The following is a 23,972-nucleotide window of genomic DNA, read 5'->3' on the forward strand; positions in this document are numbered from 1 at the left end:
AGATACTCTACGTTGCGTTCTAGTTCGATCCTGCCACTCCTGCACACATATCCTGCACCAGCTCAAGTTGCGTTCCCATCCTCTCTGGCAGCTGTTGCTGTCCACCGAGCAAGCAAATAGGTGGGCTTCCTTTCTTCCCAACAGCTGGCAAGAAGATGTCAGGGAAGATATTAGCCGAGAAACTCACCTTTCTAGAGAGTTAGGCAAATGAAGGGAAGTTCAAATGTACTTGGAGACAGATTCCAACAGCTTCTCTTGGCTGGCAGGGAATGACATCTGTTCTGCCTTGTGTTATATGTTTGATTATGTTTTAATTCATTAGGAGAGTAACTTGGGAATGAGTCCTCAAAGTGAAAGCGTACACTCTTAAAAGGAAGCCCAAGTATTTTAATTTGCATGCCTTTTTAGAATATAAAGGGCGGGCCCTCACCACCAACAAATCCTGGCCACACAAATACTCCTGCAAACCTCTTTTCAGCAGTGGAACCAGCTAGAACCAAAACGAATTCAGCCCCAACAGCTGCCCATCAAAACAGACTTCCAAACAGAATAGAATTACCCTGTCAAGTTTTTCTCAAATTGTTCTCAACCATTAGGCTACGCCGCATTCCCTGAAGAAAGCTGCCCACTTGCTATGTTTACATGGCAGCAGCAGAAAAACAGCTTACACAGAGTGCCTTGGTGGAGTTGGCAGAGCGGCACTTTTGCATTGACATTTGAAATTGGAATTATTACTTTGGCTCTGAAGTGGTTTCCTTTTTACAAAACTGTGCATGTTCAAATCTCTCCTATTGAAACTCAACAAAACTCAACAAGCACTTAATTGTGGTAGAGTTGCTGCCACAATGTTTCTCTGTTATTATCTAACTACGTACCTCATCACTTCTCAGCACATTCCCTTTTTTGTGTTATATCAGCTTTCTCAGGGCTCCTCCCAATATTGTACTGTTAATTCATGAGATTACTCTCTCAACTATAAGATATACATATTAGTGTTATATTCAACAACATCATGCTCAGAATAAATCCACTTAAATGAGCTGTCCAACAGTGGAACAGACGCTCACCAGAGATGGTGGTCTTCTTCCTTGGGGGCTCTTAAGCAGAGGTTGGGTGGCCATCTGCCATGTAAGATTTAGTTGAGATTCTTTTTTTAAAAAAATGATATTTATTAAAAGTTTAAAAAGTTTAAAAATTACAAAAAAGAAGGAAAGAAAACAACAACAAAATTAACAAAACATACATTACAATATATAAAAAGGAAAAAAGATATAATACAATACTACAATAACAATAAAAAAGAAGAAAAAACACACAACCAATATTCCATATCTTAGTCTTCCAATTACTTATTTCATCGACCTCCTCGCACCTCCCTTTTTGTATTCTAGTTTAATTATTTGTTTCAGCAAATTCTTTCCATCTTTCTCAATTTTTATTAGGTAATTTATCTTAACAGTCTAACCTATTAATTAACTCAACAAATCCTTTCCATCTTTCACTATATTCTGTCATTCAGTTTGCCTTAATTTATTTTAACCTTATCTTACCATAAAATACCTTAAAGCTTAAAACTTAATACTTATTTATACATAACTCCTTATATCATTTCTACTAAAGCCAAATAGTTTCATTGATTTAGTTGAGATTCCTGCATTGCAGGGGGTCCCAACTAGATGAACCTCGGGGTCCCTCCCAACTCTACAATTCTATGATTCTAAGTTAGCTTTGCCCATTGAGTTCAATGGGTGTGCTCTGTGTGTGAGTTAACAGTGCAATCCAAACCTAAGAACCACCAAGATAAGTGAGTTTAGAATAGGCAGATGGGACTCAGCTAGGGCTATGCCAGTGTAACTCAGTCAACCTAGCTACATATAACTGAATGCACCCCCAGTTCATTCCTCATGGAAGACACTATCCAAATCTGAAATATAGATTGGGAGATTACCCATGCAAAATCCCCTCCATCACTCCCACTGCAAATATCTGGGGGGTTTTTTGTGTGAATTTATATGTAGAGGTTTCACTCCTGTACCTCCTTCCCTGGGAGTAAGTCCCATTCAACTGAGTCGGGCTTACATCTGAGTATACATGTATTGGAGTGCAATTCCTGGAAGGCTGAAAAACATAAGCTATGGTTGTGTATTTTATTTAATGTTGCTTTTCTGGTGGTTTCTGGGAAGGATGTTATGGTTGAAAAGTGCTTGTACAATTTCCCCCCCACTTTACTGACTAATGATTTATTAGTCATTTCTCACTTAACTGAAATGCCACAGGGGAAATCCTAAATAACTGTGTCCCTTGCACTCAGGTCAGCTGGAATCTGATAGATTTTTGTTGGTGAGTGGTGGAAAGCCATCCAGGAAATGTGGGGTCCTGTCTGGAGGAAACAATCTGTTCTTTAACGAAGAAGGCTTACGCATGTTGATGACAAGAGATCTGGATTTGTCACAAGCCAGGTAACCTTTTTTTAATGTTTCCAAATTTTAATTGAGACAGTCGAGTATTTGTTGATGAAGAGTTTTGTGTACTTCTCTTATGCTAGATGCATTAATGTGGACTCATTTGAGATGCATTTTGGACCGAGTCATACCCCAAAAAACAAAGAAATGCTCACCCCACTTTGAGTTCTATCCCCAGCAATGCATTCTGTGTTCCTTAAGTTTTAGCATGTTACCCCACCAACCAAAGAGGAAATGGTTGCAGTAGAATTCTGGAAGTCAATCCATAGAGAGTTTACCACCCAAGTGCTGTCACTCAGAGTCTATCCCCCCAGTGAAGGCTGCTAGGACTAGAATAAATTTCAGGATTAATGTTGTCCGGTAAAATCTACCCACTGATGAGTCAGGTGATTTGACACTATGTAGCAGGGTGAGACAGCCTGACCAAGCAAAATATATTGGGGTACTATTAAAGGGCTGCAAAGTATAGTTTTAAATTTTATTATTACATTTCTGCCACCATAGACCGTTGGGTAAGTGGAATGCCATTTGCATTTTCTGCCTTAGGCACCAAAGTGCCTTGTGCCATCTCTGCCCTTCGTATGATTTTCATAGTAACCTCAATCATTGCCATTTAAGGCGAGTCTTTGATGAATGCACCAAAATGTGGTCTGCAAGATTAGGATGTCAGCATCTTGCCTAGGACATTTGCCTTGATAAATAGCATATTAATCCCATCACACTGAAATATATTGCATACTAAGTGCTCTGTTAATAGGAAGCTCCACTATGAATCATTGTTGGAACTGCAGTGTTGATTACCAGAGTAACTTTGCATTCATCATTCTGTTTTCTGTAATATCTGACGCTTGCCTTGAATTGCAGGCATTTGTTTACAATAATTCACTGACAGAATCTAATCAAGCTGTCACCAGTTAATTCGGGTAGAGCTATTTAAAAACACCCATTTTAAAGTTAAAGGTTACGTATTGTCATTTTGGACCTGCTTAGAACTTATTTGATGAAAGAGACTATGTCCAAAAATTTAGACAGGAAAAGAACATAAGCAAGTTTGAAATTAAACATTTGCTTACAAAGCGCAGGGTGGCTCTTAGTCTATTATCCTGCCCTTCTTTTTAAGTTTATTTTTTCCTTTGGACTTATGAATTGACTCCTACTAAGTCACAGACCATTAGAATATTCATTACATACTAATGGGAGCTCACCCCGTCGCGGGGATTTGAACCACCGACCTTCTGATCGGCAAGTCCTAGGCTCTGTGGTTTAACCCACAGCGCCACCCGCGTCCCTTGTTCATTCCATACTACATGGATATAAAAGAAGTAAAACAGACCCAAATAGTGAGAGCTATGCTTTGTAATAAAAACTGGACGGAAGCTACTCTACACATGCCATATGGGTTACCATATGTTACCTTCAATTTTTTGCATATTGCCATAAAATATCTAGATTGTCACTATTTTCAAGTGGGTTTCAGTCACATAACCAGCAAATTTAGATTGCACTGTATTAGGGATGCATATACACCACACGTTTTAAGTACATTTTGGCTACCCTCTCTGAATCTTAAGGACTGTAGTTTACCCCTGAGCTATAATTCCCAACACCTTTAACAAGCTACAGTTCCCAGTATTCTTGAGTGTGGGGTGATGCAATGCATGCACCCAAATAAAACAGCAACATTTCCTCTCAGATTAGGATCTGGAAACTAGTCCTCACATCTGTTTGAGTTTTAGGCCAGACTACTTTACCATGCTCTTGATAGGGCTTCCTTTGAAGACTGTTCAGAGGCTGCAGCTGGTGGAAGACAAAGCAAATCACTTCACTGAAGGTTAATGCTTCTGGGAGCGTATTACATTTCCGTTCCATAGTCTGCACTGGCTTTTAATATAGCTTTGTGAAAACAATTCCAAGTGCTGGTCATGGCCTTAAAAACCCAGTTTGGGCTCAGTTTACATACTTCAGCCTGGCAGGGATTACATCAGCCAAGAAGGTCCTTTCAACAGTGTTACCCACATACCAGGTTTGAATCCAGGTTAAGAAAACAAGCTACTTGCTTTGGTTTTCAGAAACTTCCCTAGAGGTCTGCAAGGTGAACATATGTAGCTGCCTGATATAGCCTGGCTGTTGATGTCTCTGACCCAGTATCAGTTCTGACTGGGTCTCAGGCAAAGGTCTTTCTGAGAAGTCAGGGGCTGAACCTGGTAACATGCAAGGCTTGTGTTCTACCACTAAAGCTATGACTGTTCCCCAAAGCTAAGCGTATTTCAGGACTGGCGTGAGACACTTCTGTAAGAGCAGACATTTAATGGCTGGGATAAGCCAAGGACATCACTCTGTTTTATTTTATGTTACCAAAGGATAACAAAATGAACCTTCAGGATAAAGCAGGCCATAAACTCAATATAATAATAATAAATCCCCCCCACCACATTTGGCTATTTATTTCCAGTTGTGTTTAAGCACATGACACGGTGCAGAATTGTACCTTAGATTCCATTTGAAAAGCTGTTGTAGAAAGTTGCTAGACTAATAAACATTTATTTTGAAACCTTTTTTACTTTGTCATCAACAATGAAAATGGAAGGAAGGTAACAAGCGGTGCATGAAGCTTGTTAAAAGAGACTTGTCTTGCCTTCTCTGAAGTACTGTGTACATATGAGGACAAATTTCCTGGTCTTGCCTGCAATAAATCTAGTCCATTGCAGCTGATGGGCTACTACATATAGCTCCCCAGTGTTGTTTTACAGCATTGATAATAGGTTTCTTTGGAACAGGATGCTTGAAATGCTCCATGTTCTGAAGAACAACGTTAGTGATAAGAACTAACAATATACCTGAGTACTTGAATTCATTGACTTATTAGTATGTGGGTTTCTTGGCATTCCCCTTGTACAACATATCCCTCTGGAAGCCCATTTACCCACAAAGCATAGATAGAGAGATAGGATATAAGACCGAAATTGTTAGCCATTGTTCTCAAAGTAATGAGGTGCTTGGGTAAAGGCAGCTGTAACTGTGTGCACCACAACAATAAACAGCAAACATTCAGCCTTGTGAACCACATGGAAAATCTAACATGAGATAAACATGAAAACTCATTGCACCTACCAAGGCAATGTATATGGAAATTAGCAAATAGGTGGTTTATAGACTCAGCCGATTGCAGAGGGGATATCTTGAGATGGTAGAATTGACTGCAAATTCAGGCTGAAAGTGGAAGGACATGTTTTTAAATGTTCATGCACCAATAAGAATAAAATAAAGCACAACTCCCTGTAAATAGAAAACTAGCGAAGTATTGGGTGGTGGGAAGAGGACCTTCCCATTTGATGTGCTTGTTTCCTCCATAGAGGGAGCTTTTTATAAGAGAGAGCACACATAAATGAGGGCTTTTGTATGTGTGTGCATGGGTACAATGGCGGCCGGCCTGAATCCATGATCTTGAGAGAAGAAAGATGTATGTGCAGTAAACACACACACACACAAAAGCCCAAAAGGGCTCTTGCCATCCCATTCCAGCAAATTCCCCTTTAACTACAATTAAAGGGTACATTAAAGGTAAAGGTAAAGGTACCCCTGCCCGTACGGGCCAGTCTTGCCAGACTCTAGGGTTGTGCGCTCATCTCACTCTATAGGCCGGGAGCCAGCGCTGTCCGGAGACACTTCCGGGTCACGTGGCCAGCATGACAAGCTGCATCTGGCGAGCCAGCGCAGCACACGGAACGCCGTTTACCTTCCTGCTGGTAAGCGGTCCCTATTTATCTACTTGCACCCGGAGCTGCTTTCGAACTGCTAGGTTTGCAGGCGCTGGGACCGAACGACGGGAGCGCACCCCGCTGCGGGGATTCGAACCGCCGACCATACAATCAGCAAGTCCTAGGCGCTGAGGTTTTACCCACAGCGCCACCCGCATCCCTAAAGGGGACATTAGGATACAGTTAAAGATACACCAGGAAGAATTTTCAGACAATAAGAACTGTTAAACAATGGAACGGACTCCCTCAGCATGTATTGGACTCTCCTTCCTTGGAGGTTTTTAAGCACTGGTCATGGATGCTTTAGCTGAGATGCCTGCATTTCAGGGGTTGGGCTAGATGAAACTTGGGGTTCCTTCCACCTCTACAATTCTATGATTAGCCAACCAGGGGCTAAGATTTGAAGCTGTTTAGCAAACCCTTGATAAGATGGAACCTTACTAATATTAACTACAGTTAAAGATGAAGCTGCTGTTAAGATTGAAAGTGGAATTCACTCCAAGGAGGGGATCAGCTGTAATGAGAAAGGATGCAATTGTCTGGCAAATTCACTGCAGCCGTGTTGGAAATATCTGATACACTTAATTTAAGAGTGCATATCAAAGTGGAATATGCTTCTGGGTTGTTTCTCTTAGAATCAGCCCCTGTATTTAATGAAATAGTACTGTAAGTTTCTGGTTTCAGTGCAGAGTAATTCCATAAATCTTTTAGTAATTTTACACACACACACACACACACACACACACACAAACACACACAATGTGTAATCACTTTTTGTGTTATAAAAGGTTGTGTTTTTGCAGGTCCCAAATCCTGAGAAGCCGGAGATTTTTTATTTTCTCCCTTGTATTAATAAAACAAATGACTGTAGCCTAAGGCTGAATTTTTATCTTCATAATCTAGGCTTCTGAGCTTAAAATTGTAAAAATTTGAATGCAGGATCAAATGTACTGGGATCTGCATTATATAAATAATTCTGTCTATCAATTGCATGCTAATGCCTGGAGGATAAATAAATAGCTTTGTTCCGCTCTGTGGTGCCCCTTCAGTTTATAAGCCAAATGCATCATCATCACAACAGTGTACTGTACTAAAAATGGTGACCTAAAAAGAGGGTGCCATGCAACTTCTATTAAATCCCAATTCAAGTTGTCTCAAACCACTGCTGGGCTCCCACTACGGAATATTTGTTTTCTGTACTTAAAACAAAACCCAGCTCTCTATCATGAGGCTAGAGCTGCCGATTCCTTCATGGTAGTAAGACAAGCTTCTTCATCTTGTCTTTGATTTATGACACTTTCCTTCTTGTTATTATTATTATTTTGTTGTTGTCATTTGTACCAATGTTATAGGTTTGTGCAATTCTTCATGCGACTGGGATGCGGTAAGGCAGCACCAGATCCCAGAAGCCAGCCTGTTTTGCTACAGTATTCTCTTAATGGAGGCCTCACATGGAATCTTCTGCAGGAGTTTCTCTTTAGCAATTCGAGCAACGTAGGACGATACATTGCCCTAGAAATCCCCTTAAAAGCTCGTTCTCCCTCCAGTCGTCTGCGTTGGTGGCAACCATCTGAGAATGGACATTTTTACAGCCCGTGGGTCATTGACCAGGTATGTAATCCTTTCTATTGAGGAAAGTAAGTACCTTTGATTGAATACTGTTCCTGTACTTTCCCTACTTTTCATGATTAGCAGAACTTCACTTCATGAGAAACATGGAGCTGCTGGGAGGGAAGAATGCTCCATATCAAGTTAATTTACTCGTACACTAATGTGTAGTAAAACTTTACCATTTGTCATGTTGTACATTTTCATGCCCCTCTGCTAAGTAGTTGGCTGGTGAAAGCAAGGAAAATATGGGGTGTGGAGGCAGAAAGGAAGAATTTGAGTCAGGAGGAGAGCCAGGGCATTGTCTACTCTGACCGGCAACAGTTTTCCAAAGATGCGGGCAGGGATCTTTTCTAACTTTGTTCTTGAAGGTCTTTTTAATAAGAGATGTCACCATGAACCTGAGACCTTCTGCATGGAGAGCATGTGTTCTCCCTTAAGAAGTCACAAACTTTTGCTTTCCACTAACCAAGAGGAACATATATTTTAAACAGTCTGATCTGGATGCATTTAAAACTTTTGATCACAGCGAACATGACTCAAATATAAAGTTTGTTGTTGTTAAAAGAACTGTTTCTCCAGAGTCATTGGGCCGATTCCAGCGAGGTGATCAACAAGCTGTCAGGCCCAGATCTTCTGCTGGGTAAGGAGGAGTTGAAAACTGTGCTGGTCAGAGCTGGTCCAATGCCTGGGGCTGTGTTTATATTCCCCATTTATTTGGACTGTGTACAGCACCAAAGAGGACAATGGGCAGAGTGCTGTCAATCTGCCGATTCAATAAACATTTTCTGGGAGAGGGTGGACCACTGTTTAGAGATGACTGTGATTAAATGGTATACAAATAAAATAAATAAATAAAAATCCCCACCAACAGGTGTTTGATAATGAATTTAGCTGAGTGCACATTCACAATACAGTGGTACCTCTGGATGTGAACGGGATCCATTCCAGAGCCCCGTTCGCATCCTGAAGCAAACACAAACTGCGTCCGCACATCCATGCGTGCGTGGGTTGCGATTTGCCGCTTCCGCGCATGCGCGTGATGTCACTTTGAGCGTCTGCGCATGTGCAAGCAGCGTAACCTGAAGCAACATGAAGCAACTTCAACCCGAGGTATTACTGTATACAAATGTGCATTGGGATTGTGTGACCTAACCATAGTCCATAGTCTTTGTCATGTAAATCTCCATAAAAGCTTTACGAGAATGAGGGGTGAATCTCTGAGCCTGTTGCGTAGGGCCCGGAATCATTTTCAATATTTTATATATTGTGACTTTAATTTTGAGTTGTCTGCCTCTGGTTAATGGTCTCAGATATTTGGATATGAAATTTATGGTAGAAGCAAATGCCGAGAACACAAGACGTAATTTTGTTTTCTTTGCTTAAAGGGAAAAGAGTGTTGCTCAGAAGTTCGTTGTTACTCATTGTTAATTAGCTATTGCCAAAGTAAACAGTATTAAACTGAATTTAGAAGAAATATAAATAATTAATTTTAAGTTTGGCCGGGGGGAGGGGACAACAAACTAGATATTATTTAAGTCTAACAGCAACAATGAAGTGCCTACTGTTTATTTAATACCCTAACCATTGGTGAAGATACGAGCAATGGTAAAAGTACACTTATGACTATGTTATATCAGTAAGTACAAGTAACATTTATGAATAATTTTCAAGCATTCCGAGACCTGTTGGCAGAGAGTGGAATCACTTCATCCGAAATTGTCCAGGGGGAGCAGGCAGAGGCATTTAGGGGTTCAGGGTGGTTGCAAGGGGGAAAGGGGGGTGGGAAAGTTTCTTTTCATAACCTCCTTTCCATTCACTTAACATAGGAACCAAGCCATTATTATTATTATTATTATTATTATTATTATTATTATTATTATTACACAAATTCCAGACCTTTTAAAGCTCTTCCTCAACTAAGGGTTCAGTGTTTTACAAGTTCAGTCCTTGCAGGTACGATTATACTTGTAATCAATTCTTACCCAAGCCAATAGGTTACTTCTTACAGGGACACTTTTAGAATAAGTGTATCTTAATAACTTCTGCTATCTCAGGTAAGTCATTCTTAATCTTGAAATACCCTCTCCCACGTGTGAAAAGCATCTGAGTTTACACCTTTTTACCTCCACCATTTATTAATAATTATCCTAGGATGCTGGATAACTCAGTCAGTAGAGCATGAGACTCTTAATCTCAGGGTCGTGCGTTCAAGCCCCACACTGAGCCAAATATTCCAGTATTGCAAGGGGTTGTACTAGATTACACTTGTGTTCCTTTCCAACTTTCCATGATTCTATGTGCCTATTAACCATAAAATAGCACCAGATTTTTTGAAGTATGATACCGCTTATGTAGTACTTTATAACAACTTTCTCCAAAAATTCATGGAAAATGTGGCACCCTTTTATAAATGTTTGAATAATTCCTTCATGTCCTGCTGCTATCTCCAGTCTTTCCTTATATAATTTATATTTGAAGATTTGCATAATCTTTGACATTCTCCTCTAAACAATCAGTATTCTTCTTGAAGTCTGAAGAAAGCCTCATATAGGTGATTACATACTACTAAATAAGAATTGTACATGACTAATTAGATGCGATACTCCTGGTGGTGTTTTCTGCATTATTAGTCATCATTGCTCAATCATCTGCACAGTCCTGGGGCAAAGAACAAGATGGTGCCCCCACTGACTGGTCTGGCTGTAGAATCTTATTTTAGTACTGGCAACAGGATAGCATTCTCCACTGCACCTGAACATCACAGGGCAGTTATAGGTGTGCAAAACAGGAGAAAGGTCCTCTGGGAGAGAAAGGTTTAGCTAGTGGGCTCAGGAGGACCAGCTAGGAGGCTGCCTCCCAGTTCTGCTGCTGATGCAGTTGCCTCAATCTGCCTAATGATAGGGCGAGTTCTGGTCATCTGAGTGTTCTACTATGTTCATCATGCTTGGTGGTATAGTAGTAAATTTTGAAGGGCACAAGATCATCACAACAGACCAGAGAACCAAAAAATTTAGGCAGCTGATGTCGCAAATAGTGACATAGTGGTATACAAATAAAATAAATACATAAGAAATGGGCTAGTTTCACATCCCTGATCAACCATGTGGCGTTACTCCAGTCCTGTGTATAATTCCCTGAGATAAACTCCATTGAACTCAGTGGTGCTTACTTCTGACCATTGCAGGTTCAACTTGCAAAACACCTTGAGCTTCCACAATAAATCTTCAGTCAGGTGCAATGCAACCTTCAGCTTTTAATTAGAAGTGCAAAACAATATTACAGAGAAGCAAAAATGCTTGATTGCTTTTCTCGTTCCATGCTAATTTGCCACAAACAACTGTGAAACTTGAAAGCTTCATTATCAACTATTCACTTGTGAAAGCAAGGCAGATCCGTCAGTTACACTGGCTTTTCAACAGATGACATCAACATGCCTGCTCTGGTGGGGGGGGGGGAGGAATCCTGGAGCCACGCTATTTCCACCACCACCACCCCATTTCTAATCATGCCACACCGAAAACTTCTAACCATTCATTTGACTGAAGGGGCCAGCTCATAACCTGTATGTTGTAGAGCTTTGTTGGTGGCCTCATCATACATTCAGTGTAGGCTGACAACAATCAGGAAGTATTGAATATAAGTGTCAATAGCCCCTGTGTTAATCAGCAATGACTTAGGCGTGCTTGGAAAGAAAAGTAAAGAAGCCCCTGCTTTTTCAGCATCTGTTTCAACTTTTTAAAAGTAAGCAAACCCTTGCATTTGTGTTCCAGATCCTTATTGGCGGAAACATCTCTGGCAACACAGTCTTAGAAGATGATTTCAGTACCCTGGATAGCAAGAAATGGCTCCTCCACCCTGGAGGAACAAAAATGCCAGTGTGTGGTTCTACTGGGGATGCCCTGGTCTTCATTGAGAAAGCAAGCACTCGCTATGTTGTCACCACTGACATTGCTGTTAATGAGGATTCTTTCCTTCAGTTGGACTTTGCAGCTTCTTGCTCTGTCACCGACTCCTGCTATGGTAAAGGCTTCTGCATTTGCTATTTACATACTTGCCAGCCTTCTCTGATGTCGTTGTTTATTGTTCATCATTCAACTCTCCAATGAAAGATACAGAATCTAAAACAGGCTTTCCCACCAGAGAACTGTGATTTGTTGTTTCTGTCTTGGCGTACTTGGAAGTCTCCCATCTGTGGTTTGTGTATGTAATGGTTGTAAGGGGGTTACTTGTGCGTAAGTTGCCTTCAGTTTTAGTTAGATTGCCTGGCCAACCATGCTTTGGCTGACAGCTCACACTCCGTGGCCGGTCAGTCACTTGCAGAATCCGTCAGTGGGCGTTTCTTGAACCTCTTCCAGCATAAGAGCTGTTTGACGCCAAGTCTCCTCCTACTTTCCCTGCGCGGAACTCGTCTGCGCAAGTAAGGGGAAGGCAGAGGCGTGTCAGCGCTCTCCCCACTAGTCTCTGGTGAAGGGTCTTGGAGACCTGTCTCCAATTCCTCCATCTCCCTCTCTTCTCTACTGGTGTGACACTGAATTCCTTCCCCCCTGCTGGCCCCCTCTCCGGCATCGCTTTGGAGCCCTGCCTCCGCCTCTCGCTCTGATGTCAGTTCCCTGACAGTGTATACTGAAGGTTTATAGATCCCAGGTACTGGTGGAAAATAAGGGCCCACTCACTTGCTGAGTTTTCTGGCTCATGAATAGAGCTGAAATTTAAAATGCATGCCTGGAAGCACTGTCCTCACATAATAACAGAAAAAGAGCCCTGCTGGATCAGCCCAGAGGCCCCACTTTGACATCCTGTCTTCACAGTGACCAACCAGATGCCTATGGGAAGCTCACAAGCAGGCCCTGAGTGCAACAGCATTCTCCCAAATTGTTATTTCCAGCAACTGGTATGCAGAAGCATGCTGTCTCTGATGGTGGAGGTAGAAGAGAACTATCATGGCTAGTATCCATTGATAACTCCATAAATTTGTCTCATCGTCTTTTAAAGCCATCCAAGTTGGTGGCTGTCACTATATCTTTGGGGAAAGAGGGATAAATATTAAATGAGGGGATATGTCTTATATATTGGCAGGGCACTGTGAACATGCATAGTGTGGTGTGTCTGTCTCAGGTGTGCTGAACGCCCACAACCGTGACCAAATAGTCAGACACGTACAGTTCCTATTATTCCTTTTTCCTTATATTCCAGTCCAGAGCTTGAGCCACACACATCAGCTCAGCAGCTTTCCCATACACTTCAATGGTACACATGTGGACCCACCCTTTAAAGTAATCAGGAAAATCTTATGGATGTTGTGAACTGTGTGTATGCACCAGAACTTACCCAGCAGCAGCCGATACTGGAACGGGGGGGCTGTTCTTTATTCTGAGTTGTACAAATTTAGGACAAAGCATCTTGACATTTCCAGCGTGAATCTCTTGTTCTAACATTGGTTCCATATAATGTTGCATTATATGGTGTGTCATGCTTTAAACTGTTATGGTTCCTGCAACCCCCAGAGACCACACTCCTACCTTAGATCTTGCTTGCACCTTTGTAAATTGGAACAAAGTAACATTTACATACAGCTGATTTAACTTAGACCAAAGGAAGGTTTGATCGTGTATGTCAACTGACTGCAAGCAATTACTTCAGATTCTGTATGTAAAATGGAAATTAGGCTTAAAGAAAATCCCTAAAGTAGATTAACCAATTTGCTTATAAATAATGAAGATATTTAAGTCTGGAAATGAACTAGGGGCCCCAAAACATAATCATTATGCTTCAGTTTGGAATCACAGTTCATTACAATTCTGTTAATGTTAAGAGTGCTGTAACTGATCTGTTAGTTTTATGACTAGGTTTCCCCCACTTTTAGTTCGGCCAACCATTATTTTGTCGGAGTTGTATTAACCAGGACAGCCGGCACCTACGTATAAGTCATAGAGCAACAAGCTGATATAAAACAAAATAATATGAAAATGACATGTACCTTTTTTTAAAAAAAAGAAATCAACACATCTGTGGTACATTTTAAGGCTTCAGACACAAAATTGTAACTGATCTGTTAGTTATATGACAAGAGATTGGAATTTTATCTTTGTATGTTCAGCAGTTAGCAGTGCAAACCTATGCATGTCTCACAGAGCAATTCTAACTCTTCCTTGGCGGTCACTTGGCCACTGCCACAGCCCAAGCCCTCCTGGTCTTATTTCAATGCCTTTCTCTGGCTACCATAATCATGGTAGCTCCAAAACAGACTGTGCCTTGGGCAAGTGTAACAGAGGCTAATGCAGTGGCAGAACCCCTTACCCCACACCAGCAGGGCTCATCAGAAAGAGACCTGCTGAATCCTAAACCACCCATTCCTAGCATCACTGGATTCCTCCTAAATTCTTTTGAGTTTAATAAGATTTACTCCCAGGTAAGTTATACTATTATATTATTGTATAAGTATATACAACTGAAACCAAGGTGTTAGAATCAAGATTAGATAATACAGTGGTGCCCCGCAAGACAAATGCCTCGCAAGACGAAAAACTCGCTAGACGAAAGGGTTGTCCGTTTTTCGAGGCGCTTCGCAAGACGAATTTCCCTATGGGCTTGCTTCGCAAGACGAAAACGTCTTGCGAGTCTTGCGAGCTTTTTCCTCCCCCTCCCTTTCTAAGCCGCTAATAGCCGCTAAGCCGCTAATAGCACTAATCCACTAAGCCGCTAATGGCCGTGCTTCGCAAGACGAAAAAACCGCTAGACGAAGAGACTTGCGGAACAAATTATTTTCATCTTGCGAGGCACCACTGTACATCTAAAACTGAAAAGTTGGATTGGGCTGGCTAGCACATTGTTTTTAGAATGTTGGATTATTTTGATTGTTGTTAGCCACCCTGAGCCCAGCTTCGGCTGGGGAGGGCGGGGTATAAATAAAATTTATTATTATTATTTATTATTGATGTTCATCCCTTTGTGACTGAAACAGCAAACGATGCATGAGCAAATGAGACATCACAGACTAAACATAGAAAGTTTTGCTACAGTGACACTTAACGCAGGGCTTTTCAAGAGAGTTGGTTCATGCATTCAGCTGCTAATCGTCAAGTGTTAAGGAATCAACTGATGAAGAATTAAGAGGTGTGCATAAATGTGTGAGCAAACTCCTTCAAGTAAAGTTTAGAAGATGGAGGCAATTTGTAAAGAGATACTGCTGTCTCTCTCTTTTTGCTCGCTGTGACTAATCTTTTCAGACTCCTCCACTTATGCTATCTCAGTAATCCTCACAACAGCCGTGTGAGATAGGCCAGCATTATGAACTGCAAGTGGCAAGGGTAGAGGAGGGCTGAAGCTGTGGTCATTGTGACTTGCCTAAGCCTGCCTTGGGAGCTTGTGACTGGGTGGAAATTTGAGCCAAGAATGTGTGCTAACAGTGTACACTCTTAACCATGACACCCCACTAGTTCTCAGTGACAATACATCTCTCAGCATGCCATTAAATAGATACAGTGGTGCCTCGCAAGACGAAATTAATCCGTTCCTTGAGGCTCTTCGTATAGCGGTTTTTTCGTCTTGCGAAGCAAGCCCATTGACAGCTTAGCAGATTAGCGCTATTAGCGGTTTAGCGGCTTTTAGCGGATCAGCTGATAAGCGGCTTATCAGCGGATCAGCTGATAAGCGGCTTAGCGGCTTAGGAAAAGGGGGGGAAGGGGGGGAAACCCGCAGGAACTCGCAAGACATTTTCGTCTTGCGAAGGAAGCCCATAGGGAAATTCGTTTTGCGAAGCGCCTCCAAAACGGAAAACCCTTTCGTCTAGCGGGTTTTCCGTCTTGCGAGGCGTTCGTCTTGTGGGGCACCACTGTATTGATTCCATCTTGTGTGTTCAGATGCATATCCCATTCCACTGCAGGTGGCCTGTTTGCATTGCATTTCTTACAATGCACTGCACACCTGTGTGCATTTATTTATTTATTTATTTATTTATTTATTTATGCCACTCCCATAACATAAAATTTTATGGGCATCATATCTAAATGTGCATTCCTTTAAGAGCAATACGGTGCTCATCATAGGCTACAGACCATACAGTGGTACCTTGGTTTACGAACTTAATCCATTCCGGAAGTCTGTTCTTAAACTAAAGCATTCTTAAACCAAGGCGTGCTTTCCCATAGGAGCAGAGGACTCAATTTACAAATGGAACAAACTCAACAGGAAGTGGAACATGTTCTTATTCGAAAGCAAAGTTCACAAACCAAAACACCTACTTCCAGGTTTGCAGCGTTCTTAATCCAAGTTGTTCATAAACTAAGCTGTTCTTAAAGCAAGGTACCACTGTGTACTCCAGACTCCTACACAAAACAGGAAATGTTTGATTGGCAATACACTTTGATATTATAATGCTGGACTGTTGTCAGTGAGTTTGATGATACCATTGTCATGACAATTCAACTCATTTTAACCTTTTTAGCTATTGAACTAGAGTATTCTATTGATCTTGGTCTGACATGGCACCCAGTAATGAGAGACTGCCTTCCAACGAACGTTGAATGCAGTACATACCATCTCCAGAGGATTTTGGTATCAGATACATTCAATAAATGGACAAGGATTGTTTTGCCACTTCCTCCTTACACCAGGTAAATTGTCTTTGGCATATCCTTAAAATATGTGACCTTACAGGTTTTGTATTGTATTTTTAATGTATTTCTGTGGTAGATACATGCAAATAAAAATGGGGCCATTGCTATTGTTCAGTATCAATTTCCTTATCTCATTAGTGTGAACTTGGTCAAGCCAATCTCTGAAATCTCTCAGCTCACTTGAACTGAGACCAGTTGCCCCACCATAAATGAGAGACCTGAGAAATTTGATGTGGCCAGTTGTTCATTTGAAACAAAAGTTTTCTGTTCACCTGTAGAGAGTTGGTCAGTATCCATTTGTTTAGTCATTTAGTCGTGTCCGACTCTTTGTGACCCCTGGACCAGAGCACGCCAGGCACTCCTGTATTCCACTGCCTCCTGCAGTTTGGTCAGACTCATGCTGGTAGGTTTGAGAACACCGTCCCACCATCTCGCCCTCTGTCGTCCCCTTCTCCTTGTGCCCTCCATCTTTCCCAACATCAGGGTCTTTTCCAGGGAGTCTTCTCTTCTTATGAGGTGGCCAAAGTCTTGGAGCCTCAGCTTCATAATCTGTCCTTCCAGTGAGCACTCAGGGCTGATTTCCTTAAGAATGGATAGGTTTGATCTTCTTGCAGTCCATGGGACTCTCAAGAGTCTCCTCCAGTACCATAATTCAAAAGCATCAATTCTTCGGCGATCAGCCTTCTTTATGGTCTTCTTCCAGCTCTCACTTCCATACATCACTACTGGGGAAACCATAGCTTTAACTATACGGGCCTTTGTGGGCAAGGTGATATCTCTGCTTTTTAAGATGCTGTCTAGGTTTGTTATTGCTTTTCTCCCAAGAAGCAGGCGTCTTTTAATTTCGTGACTGCTGTCAGTGTGGCCTACATTTTTAAATATAGCAATATCAAACCTTTTCTCTTTACCTCCAGGATTATCTTTTCCCCAGCAAATGCTTCTCTGCCACTTCAGTAATTTCTTAGGTGTGGGATAGCAATGCAATAAATAAATAAAAAGACTGAAATCTGTTTAACAGTTGTATCTTTCACTCGAAAATACAAGCTTAGCTTGAAGTTTAATGCTGCCATCTACTGATCAGTTTTTTCAAGCATGCATTCAGTTAGTTGGTAAATGGAGTTCTCTAAAGATGAAGCTGGCTAATGGCTCATCCACACCCCCACTAGCTCCATCACCTTCCCCCCAGGAAAACCTGTGGCTTCCCACTGAATCGGAACCATCAGCAATCAGGTTTTTCATGGATTGCTGTTTGTTCCGATTCAACAGTAAAGAGTGTGTATTCCATGGGAAAGCTGTGGCGCAAACACAGAACTGCTTGGACCCCTATCTAGAAAGCACCGGGCAAGAAGGCACATTTTATCACGTGGTGGAATTGTAAAGTAATCAAAAGCTATTGGGAGATGATTTATAATGAAATGAAAAAAAAGTTTAAGGTAACATTTGTTAAAAGACCAGAAGCTTTTTTGCTAGGCATTATAGGTCAAGACTTGCCACAAGAGTGGAAGAAACTGTCTATGTATGCTATAACAGCAGCTAGGATATTACTAGCCCAAAAATGGAAAGAAGACAAGACACCAACGAAAGAACAGCAAGCAAAAATGATGGCATACGCTGAAATGGCGACGCTCACTGAAAAACCTAGAGACAAGGACAATAGAGACTTTAAAAAGGACTGGGAACTGTATATGGTGTATTTACAGAAACACTGTAAAGGAGTGGACTCACTAGCAGGGTTTGAGTAAACACTTACAACTGAGAAAACAAGTATAAAAGTTAAGATGTAATAATTGGAAATATAACAAAGTGTAAGAGGTAATTTGAAAAAAGATGGTATAAAAATGATAAGAATGTAATAATATTTAGCTAAAAGAATGCAGAATTAAGGTAGAATAAAATAGGCAGGAGAAGCAAATACCTAAGGAATAAGAAGAGGAAGTTGAGGGAAGTTTGGGACTTGCATACTCTTTTGGTGTGGTGACAATGATGATTGTGTTGAATACAAAATTGTAAAACTTATTATAAAAAAAATAGAAAGCACGGGGCAAGCGGAAGTGTGGATGGGCAATAACTCTCTTCCTTTGGCTCTAGAAGCATTTGTTTCATATCTCTCCACCTTTCTCAAAGGTCCCAGGCAACCCGTTTCCGCTGGCACCAGCCGGCTCCATTTGACAAGCAGCAGACATGGGCCATAGACAACGTCTACATAGGTGATGGCTGTATAGACATGTGCAGTGGACATGGGAGGTGCACTCAAGGGAATTGCATGTAAGTATGGCACTGTCAGGGACTGGGCAGAGGAGGAGGAGGAATGGTGCAGAGCGCCTCCCCATCATGACCCACCCAGGGAGGAGGAAGAGGACGACAGCATAGATTTACAACAGGGGTTTGTGGGAGGTTACAACTCAGAGGCAGAGGGGAGGTGGAGTTGGGAAATAATGCGAGAGCCAGAGCAGCAGCTGACTGACACATTGCCATTAGAAAGCATTCCAGACCCACCATCTCCCAGAACCTGGTGAGCCTTAAAAGTAGGAGAGCAAAGAGCTCAAAGGCAGAGGGCACTTAGTGGCACCCGTAGAGGAGGAGGTGGTGATGATGACGAATGAGGAAGTGGGAGAGACGGGGGGGGGGTGGAGATTCACTGGGGACAATGCCATTATCCAAGAGGCTGGGTTCTATAGCCTCTCTCTGTAAAGACTGAAATTACAAAGGACTGTAAGAAACTTTTCCTTGTCTTTATACCTTCCTGGGCAACCAGCCGGGAGCCGCTGACAGGTGCTCTTTTCAGAGAGACGTTACCAGACTATAAGACATGGGGAGGTGTGGCCTGGTAACTCATGCATTAGAGTAAGGAGCCTGGTGGGAAGGGGTAGAGCCTAATGGCCCCTGATAGGGGCAGAAGATGGCACTTGGCAGCTCGAGGGAGGAGTCTGGTTGTATTTGGTGCCTCAGAGATGGAGTATGGTAGACATGGAGTAGGGAGAGCAAAGAAGAAAAGGTCTCAAGCTGGGCAGAACTTAAGCACACACCCCCCCCCCCGATTCTGTCCCCTTACCTTGAGCATGTACTAATTCATGTCAAGACCTTGACAAAGGAGCTGAAGCTCTGAAACTTCAGATCAAACCTGCCAATCCTAGACATTGGTGTGGATTCTAATTAGGATTCTAGCTTGTTGTTTAAAATAAGCAAGTAAGAAAAGGGATTTGTTTTTTTTCTCTGAATACAATTTATCTTTCTTTCTTTTTTAGTTTTTTTTTTTTAAAGAAGGAAAGTGAGCCAGGACCAGCCTAATCAGTGGCCCATGTCACCATTTTGTAAGGGATGCCTATTTTGCTGCATGTGGAAGGAATATTACTCCTTCCGCTTTGCTACCTTTGTGAACTTGCGTCAGGGAAGCAAGAAAGGAGTCTCTAGAAAGGGGACCAAAATTAGGCAAGGGATCCTAATGGCAACGTGAGAAGGAAAATAAGGAACTGGGTGCATTTGGAGGGATTTAAGCAAATGCCCATTCAGCGGTGTAGCGTGGGTTGTCAGCACCCGGGGCAAGGCAAGTAATTTGCACCCCCTAACCCGGGGCAAGCCAAGTAATTTGCGCCCCCTAACCCGGGGCAAGGCAAGTAATTTGCGCCCCCTAACCCAGGGCAAGGCAAGTAATTTGCGCCCCTAACCCCTAACCTGCCGCCGCTGCCAGCTTCTTCTTGCTGCTGCCTGGGCTGGGGTATTTACGGTAAGGTAGCCACAGCGGCGGTGGCGGGTCCGTGTCAGGTGATCTGAGACAAGTTGCCGCTGGCGCTGCCGCCCAAACGACGCCGCTTGCCCAGAGGAGGAGGAGGGCAGAGAGGCGAGGAAAATGCAACATGGCCCTGCAGCAGCAGCGGCGGCAGCGGCGGGGCTGTGAGGAGGGGCTGCCTGGCGCGCCCTCCACGGCCCTGACGTGCGGGGACCGCGGCGCGCGCTGAGAGCCGCTGCCTGCCGGACGCCTTCAGCCCGGACGCGCGCACAGCTCGTCGTTTCCGCGAGACATGGGGCTCTGCTACAGCCTGCGCCCGAGGCTCTTCGGCGACTCCGGAGGCGGCGAGCGAGCCCCCCCCCCAGATGTTGCGCCTGGTGTGGCCGGTCCCCCCTGCACCCCCCACGCTACGCCACTGTGCCCATTGGTATTTGGGAGGTACTGTCATTGGAAGGAGGAAGGCATCTGTCTGCTACTCCATCTAGAAACTGCTGGCTGCCCTAAAACTATTTGCTTAGACTTTATATACTGTGTTTGTTAGTTATAGCTATCTGAAAGTAAGTTCTAGTAAACTGAGTAATATTAAAACCAAGAGCCTTGAAAATAATGAATTTTTCCTGCAATGTATTGTTATGAATTAAGGCAATTTATAATATTATTATAGCATCATTATGAATTAGACTTCACATAATTAGTGTTTCATGTTTAAAGTACAGAAAGAGAGAGCTGTGGGAGTTCTCCAACCATACTTACAGATGAGCAAGGGAAATCCTAATGCTGTAGAATGGATCAAAAACATCCTGAAGAAATCATTGAATGCAGAGTGCCTTACCAGCTAAATTCTCTTTTTCTGCTATCACTTACAGGTGTGATGAAAACTGGGGTGGACTGTACTGTGATGAGCCAGAGATACCTCTTCCCACTCAGCTTAAAGACAACTTCAACCGTGCCCCTTCCAATCAGAATTGGCTAACCGTAAATGGTGGGAAACTGAGCACTGTCTGTGGAGCTGTAGCTTCTGGAATGGCACTTCATTTTAGCGGGGTTGGTACCTGCTGTACTGAGCTTTTTTTTATATAATTCTGAAATATACCCCAAAGAGAAGCAATTTGAAAGCAGAACCTTGGAGTTACAAACAACTTGGAAATAGAGGGGTGGGATTTAGTGTAGTGCTGAGTATTATATGCACACAGAAGTGAGGTCTCATCATGCAACCAGACTTTCCCCCCTCTCCTCCCGCTGCATGCTCTGTGCATCTCCTAAACCTGTTCTTGGAGTTTCCCCAAATCTTCTGAGCATATTTAGGTGGCATGGAGCATGCGGGAGGAAGGGGAATCCTGTTGGGTGAACAGACCTGTTCTAAACTAGTATCACTGGTCCAAACAAGCAAGCATTTTATTTGTAACAATTTTTAATGCATGTTGCTAGTGAAGGCCTCAAAGTAGAATTTTTAAATCGTACAAGCTCACAAAATTTAAACTCCTGGCAGTTCTTTTCACTACAAAGCTAAGTAGGCATTTTTGCAGACTTGTTCCTATGTGTCCATGCAAAAAAATAATAATAATCTTTTGGAAATATATCTTACACAAAGCTATTCCCATCTTAAACATATTTACTATTTACTACTGAGTTCCAGACAAACCATTTTAGAAGCACAGTGCAACCATTTGTGATAAAATAATTATTTTAGATGTATCACTATCTGTGTTTATATATTTCTAACTGACAGCCATTGCCATTTTACACTTAAAGGGTTATTTGGTTATGTGATTTAAGATTCAGAGAGAGCAAAAGACATGTTTATGGGAGGAGAGAACTCTGTAGTGGGCACTGGGTTGTTATTTACAGTGCAGTAGATGCTAATGCTGAAGAGACAATCCACTTTTCAGTGCAATTTCTGCTACTGGGCTACAACATAAATGCCCCCCCTCTATTTGGGAGTGTGATGTTTTTGGACTCTGGGCCTGCTCCATGAAAACACTAATTGGTTTTGTGTTGTGTTGTGTTGTTGTTTTTTAAAACAAGTAGTTTTGGGTTGTTATTATTACTTTGAAGTGGGAAATAAATCATATAGCTGTTATTGTTGTCATTATTTCCTTTGCAGCCATAATGGTTTCTTTTTCTTTTTCAAGGCTTGCAGCCGCTTGCTAGTTACAGTGGATCTAAACTTAACTAATGCAGAATTCATCCAGTTCTATTTCATGTACGGATGTCTGATAACTCCCAACAGTCGTAACCAAGGAGTTCTCCTGGAGTACTCTGTGAATGGTGGCATCACATGGACCCTCCTAATGGACATTTTTTATGACCAGTTCAGCAAGCCTGGGTAATAAGTATATTCCTGTTGCTCATGCAAAACCTGTTTTGATTATAAATACAGGCAACTCCCTGTTGGTTGTGTTTCGGGTCATTGCATTCATCAGCGGGATGTGTATAAGCCTGTTCCACCCCTGTTCCTGCCAGATTCCACCTTCTTCTGGGTCTAAAAGCAGTGTGTGTGTGTGTGTGTGTGTGTGTGTGTGTGTGTGTGTGTGTCTCGACGGTCACATGTGTCTTGGTCATGTGCAAAATGGTCATTCCCTGTAGTGTTTTCCTCCTCACGCCCCTCTCTCGGAAGCTCTAAGAGCTTCTTTGTTTCAGTAGGAGGTGTTATGTACTGAAGTTATCACCCTGGGCCAGCAGGGGGATGCTGTAGATAGTTCCGGTCCACATATGCAGATAAGGAATCGAAAGTGGCATTCAGTGATTGGATAGTTACAGAAAGTTGTTACAGTTATGTTGCACTGGAGCTCTATATAAGCAGGCTGACTGAACCCTTCAGTTCAGTTCTGTTCCAGCTTACAAATAAAGAGCTGCTTTGGAGAAATCGCTGCGTTGTCTGCTATGTCTACCCACTCTTTAATAGGATGGATAACAGAGCATGGGTAGGCAAACTAAGGCCTGGGGTCCGGATCTGGCCCAATTGCCTTCTAAATCCGGCCCCGCAGACGATCCAGGAATGTTTTTATATGAGTAGAATGTGTGCTTTTATTTAAAATGCATCTCTGGGTTATTTGTGGGGCATAGGAATTCATTCATTTTCCCCAAAAATATAGTCCGGCAACCCACAATGTCTGAGGGACAGTGGACCGGCCTGCTGCTGAAAACGTTTGCTGACCCCTGAGGGACCCTGAAATTAACCATATGTAGAAGGCTTTATAGTGTATTACCAGCAGATTAAACAAGAGAATGTGTCTGGCAGGAGAGGCAGATTTAGGGGGGTGCTATCAGTTCTTCTGAACTGGGCACGAAGCCGAGAGGGTGCCGTAATAATGACGCACAATGGAAGGCAAGAGGTGTGGGAGGGCTGCCGAATTTGGGCGTTGCACAGGGCACTGCTGAAATTTTAAAGCCCCAGGTCTGCCACTGCTTGTAACTTGCCATTGCCCTCTCCTTACCATTTTACAACCCTCATGAAGTTAGATGTTTAAGGTCATTCCCTTATTTTCACAGTCAACTTCACATGCTTGTGGATAAACAAACTGCTTTATTGCATTTTGGTGCTTTGTTGTCCATTATGACTCTTGGCAAGGTATGTGCAGATGCTAAAGGATTCTTAGTGACTGTTATGCAGACTTTATAATTAGGTGGAGCTAACTGAACATTCCTCTCTATATATTGTGGTAGAGAAACATTAGGGAGTTGCCGTAACCTATGGGTGCTTTCATAAATCAGGTGCCCTCAATATGTTCTGATAATGCAGCTCCCATCAGCCCCTGCCAGCACAGTCATGAGAGCTGATGAGAGTTGCAGTCCGAAA

At 42.5% G+C, this 23,972-nt stretch overlaps 1 protein-coding gene across 3 annotated transcripts in view; it reads left to right on the forward strand.

Annotated features, from left to right (window-relative positions):
• RELN (reelin) overlaps positions 1-23,972 on the forward strand; it is a 308,114-nt gene that overhangs the window by 253,816 nt on the left and 30,326 nt on the right. For all 3 annotated transcript variants that reach the window (XM_081879038.1, XM_081879039.1, XM_081879040.1), the window contains 7 exons: positions 2,312-2,459; positions 7,573-7,831; positions 11,602-11,851; positions 16,275-16,443; positions 18,571-18,711; positions 21,040-21,217; positions 22,306-22,499. In XM_081879038.1, the coding sequence (XP_081735164.1) occupies positions 2,312-2,459; positions 7,573-7,831; positions 11,602-11,851; positions 16,275-16,443; positions 18,571-18,711; positions 21,040-21,217; positions 22,306-22,499 (1,339 nt within the window). The remainder of the gene's footprint in view (positions 1-2,311; positions 2,460-7,572; positions 7,832-11,601; positions 11,852-16,274; positions 16,444-18,570; positions 18,712-21,039; positions 21,218-22,305; positions 22,500-23,972) is intronic.

The sequence above is a fragment of the Podarcis erhardii genome (genome assembly GCF_964252035.2).
Source record: "Podarcis erhardii genome assembly, chromosome: 10".
In the NCBI taxonomy this organism is placed as follows: Eukaryota; Metazoa; Chordata; class Lepidosauria; order Squamata; family Lacertidae; genus Podarcis; species Podarcis erhardii.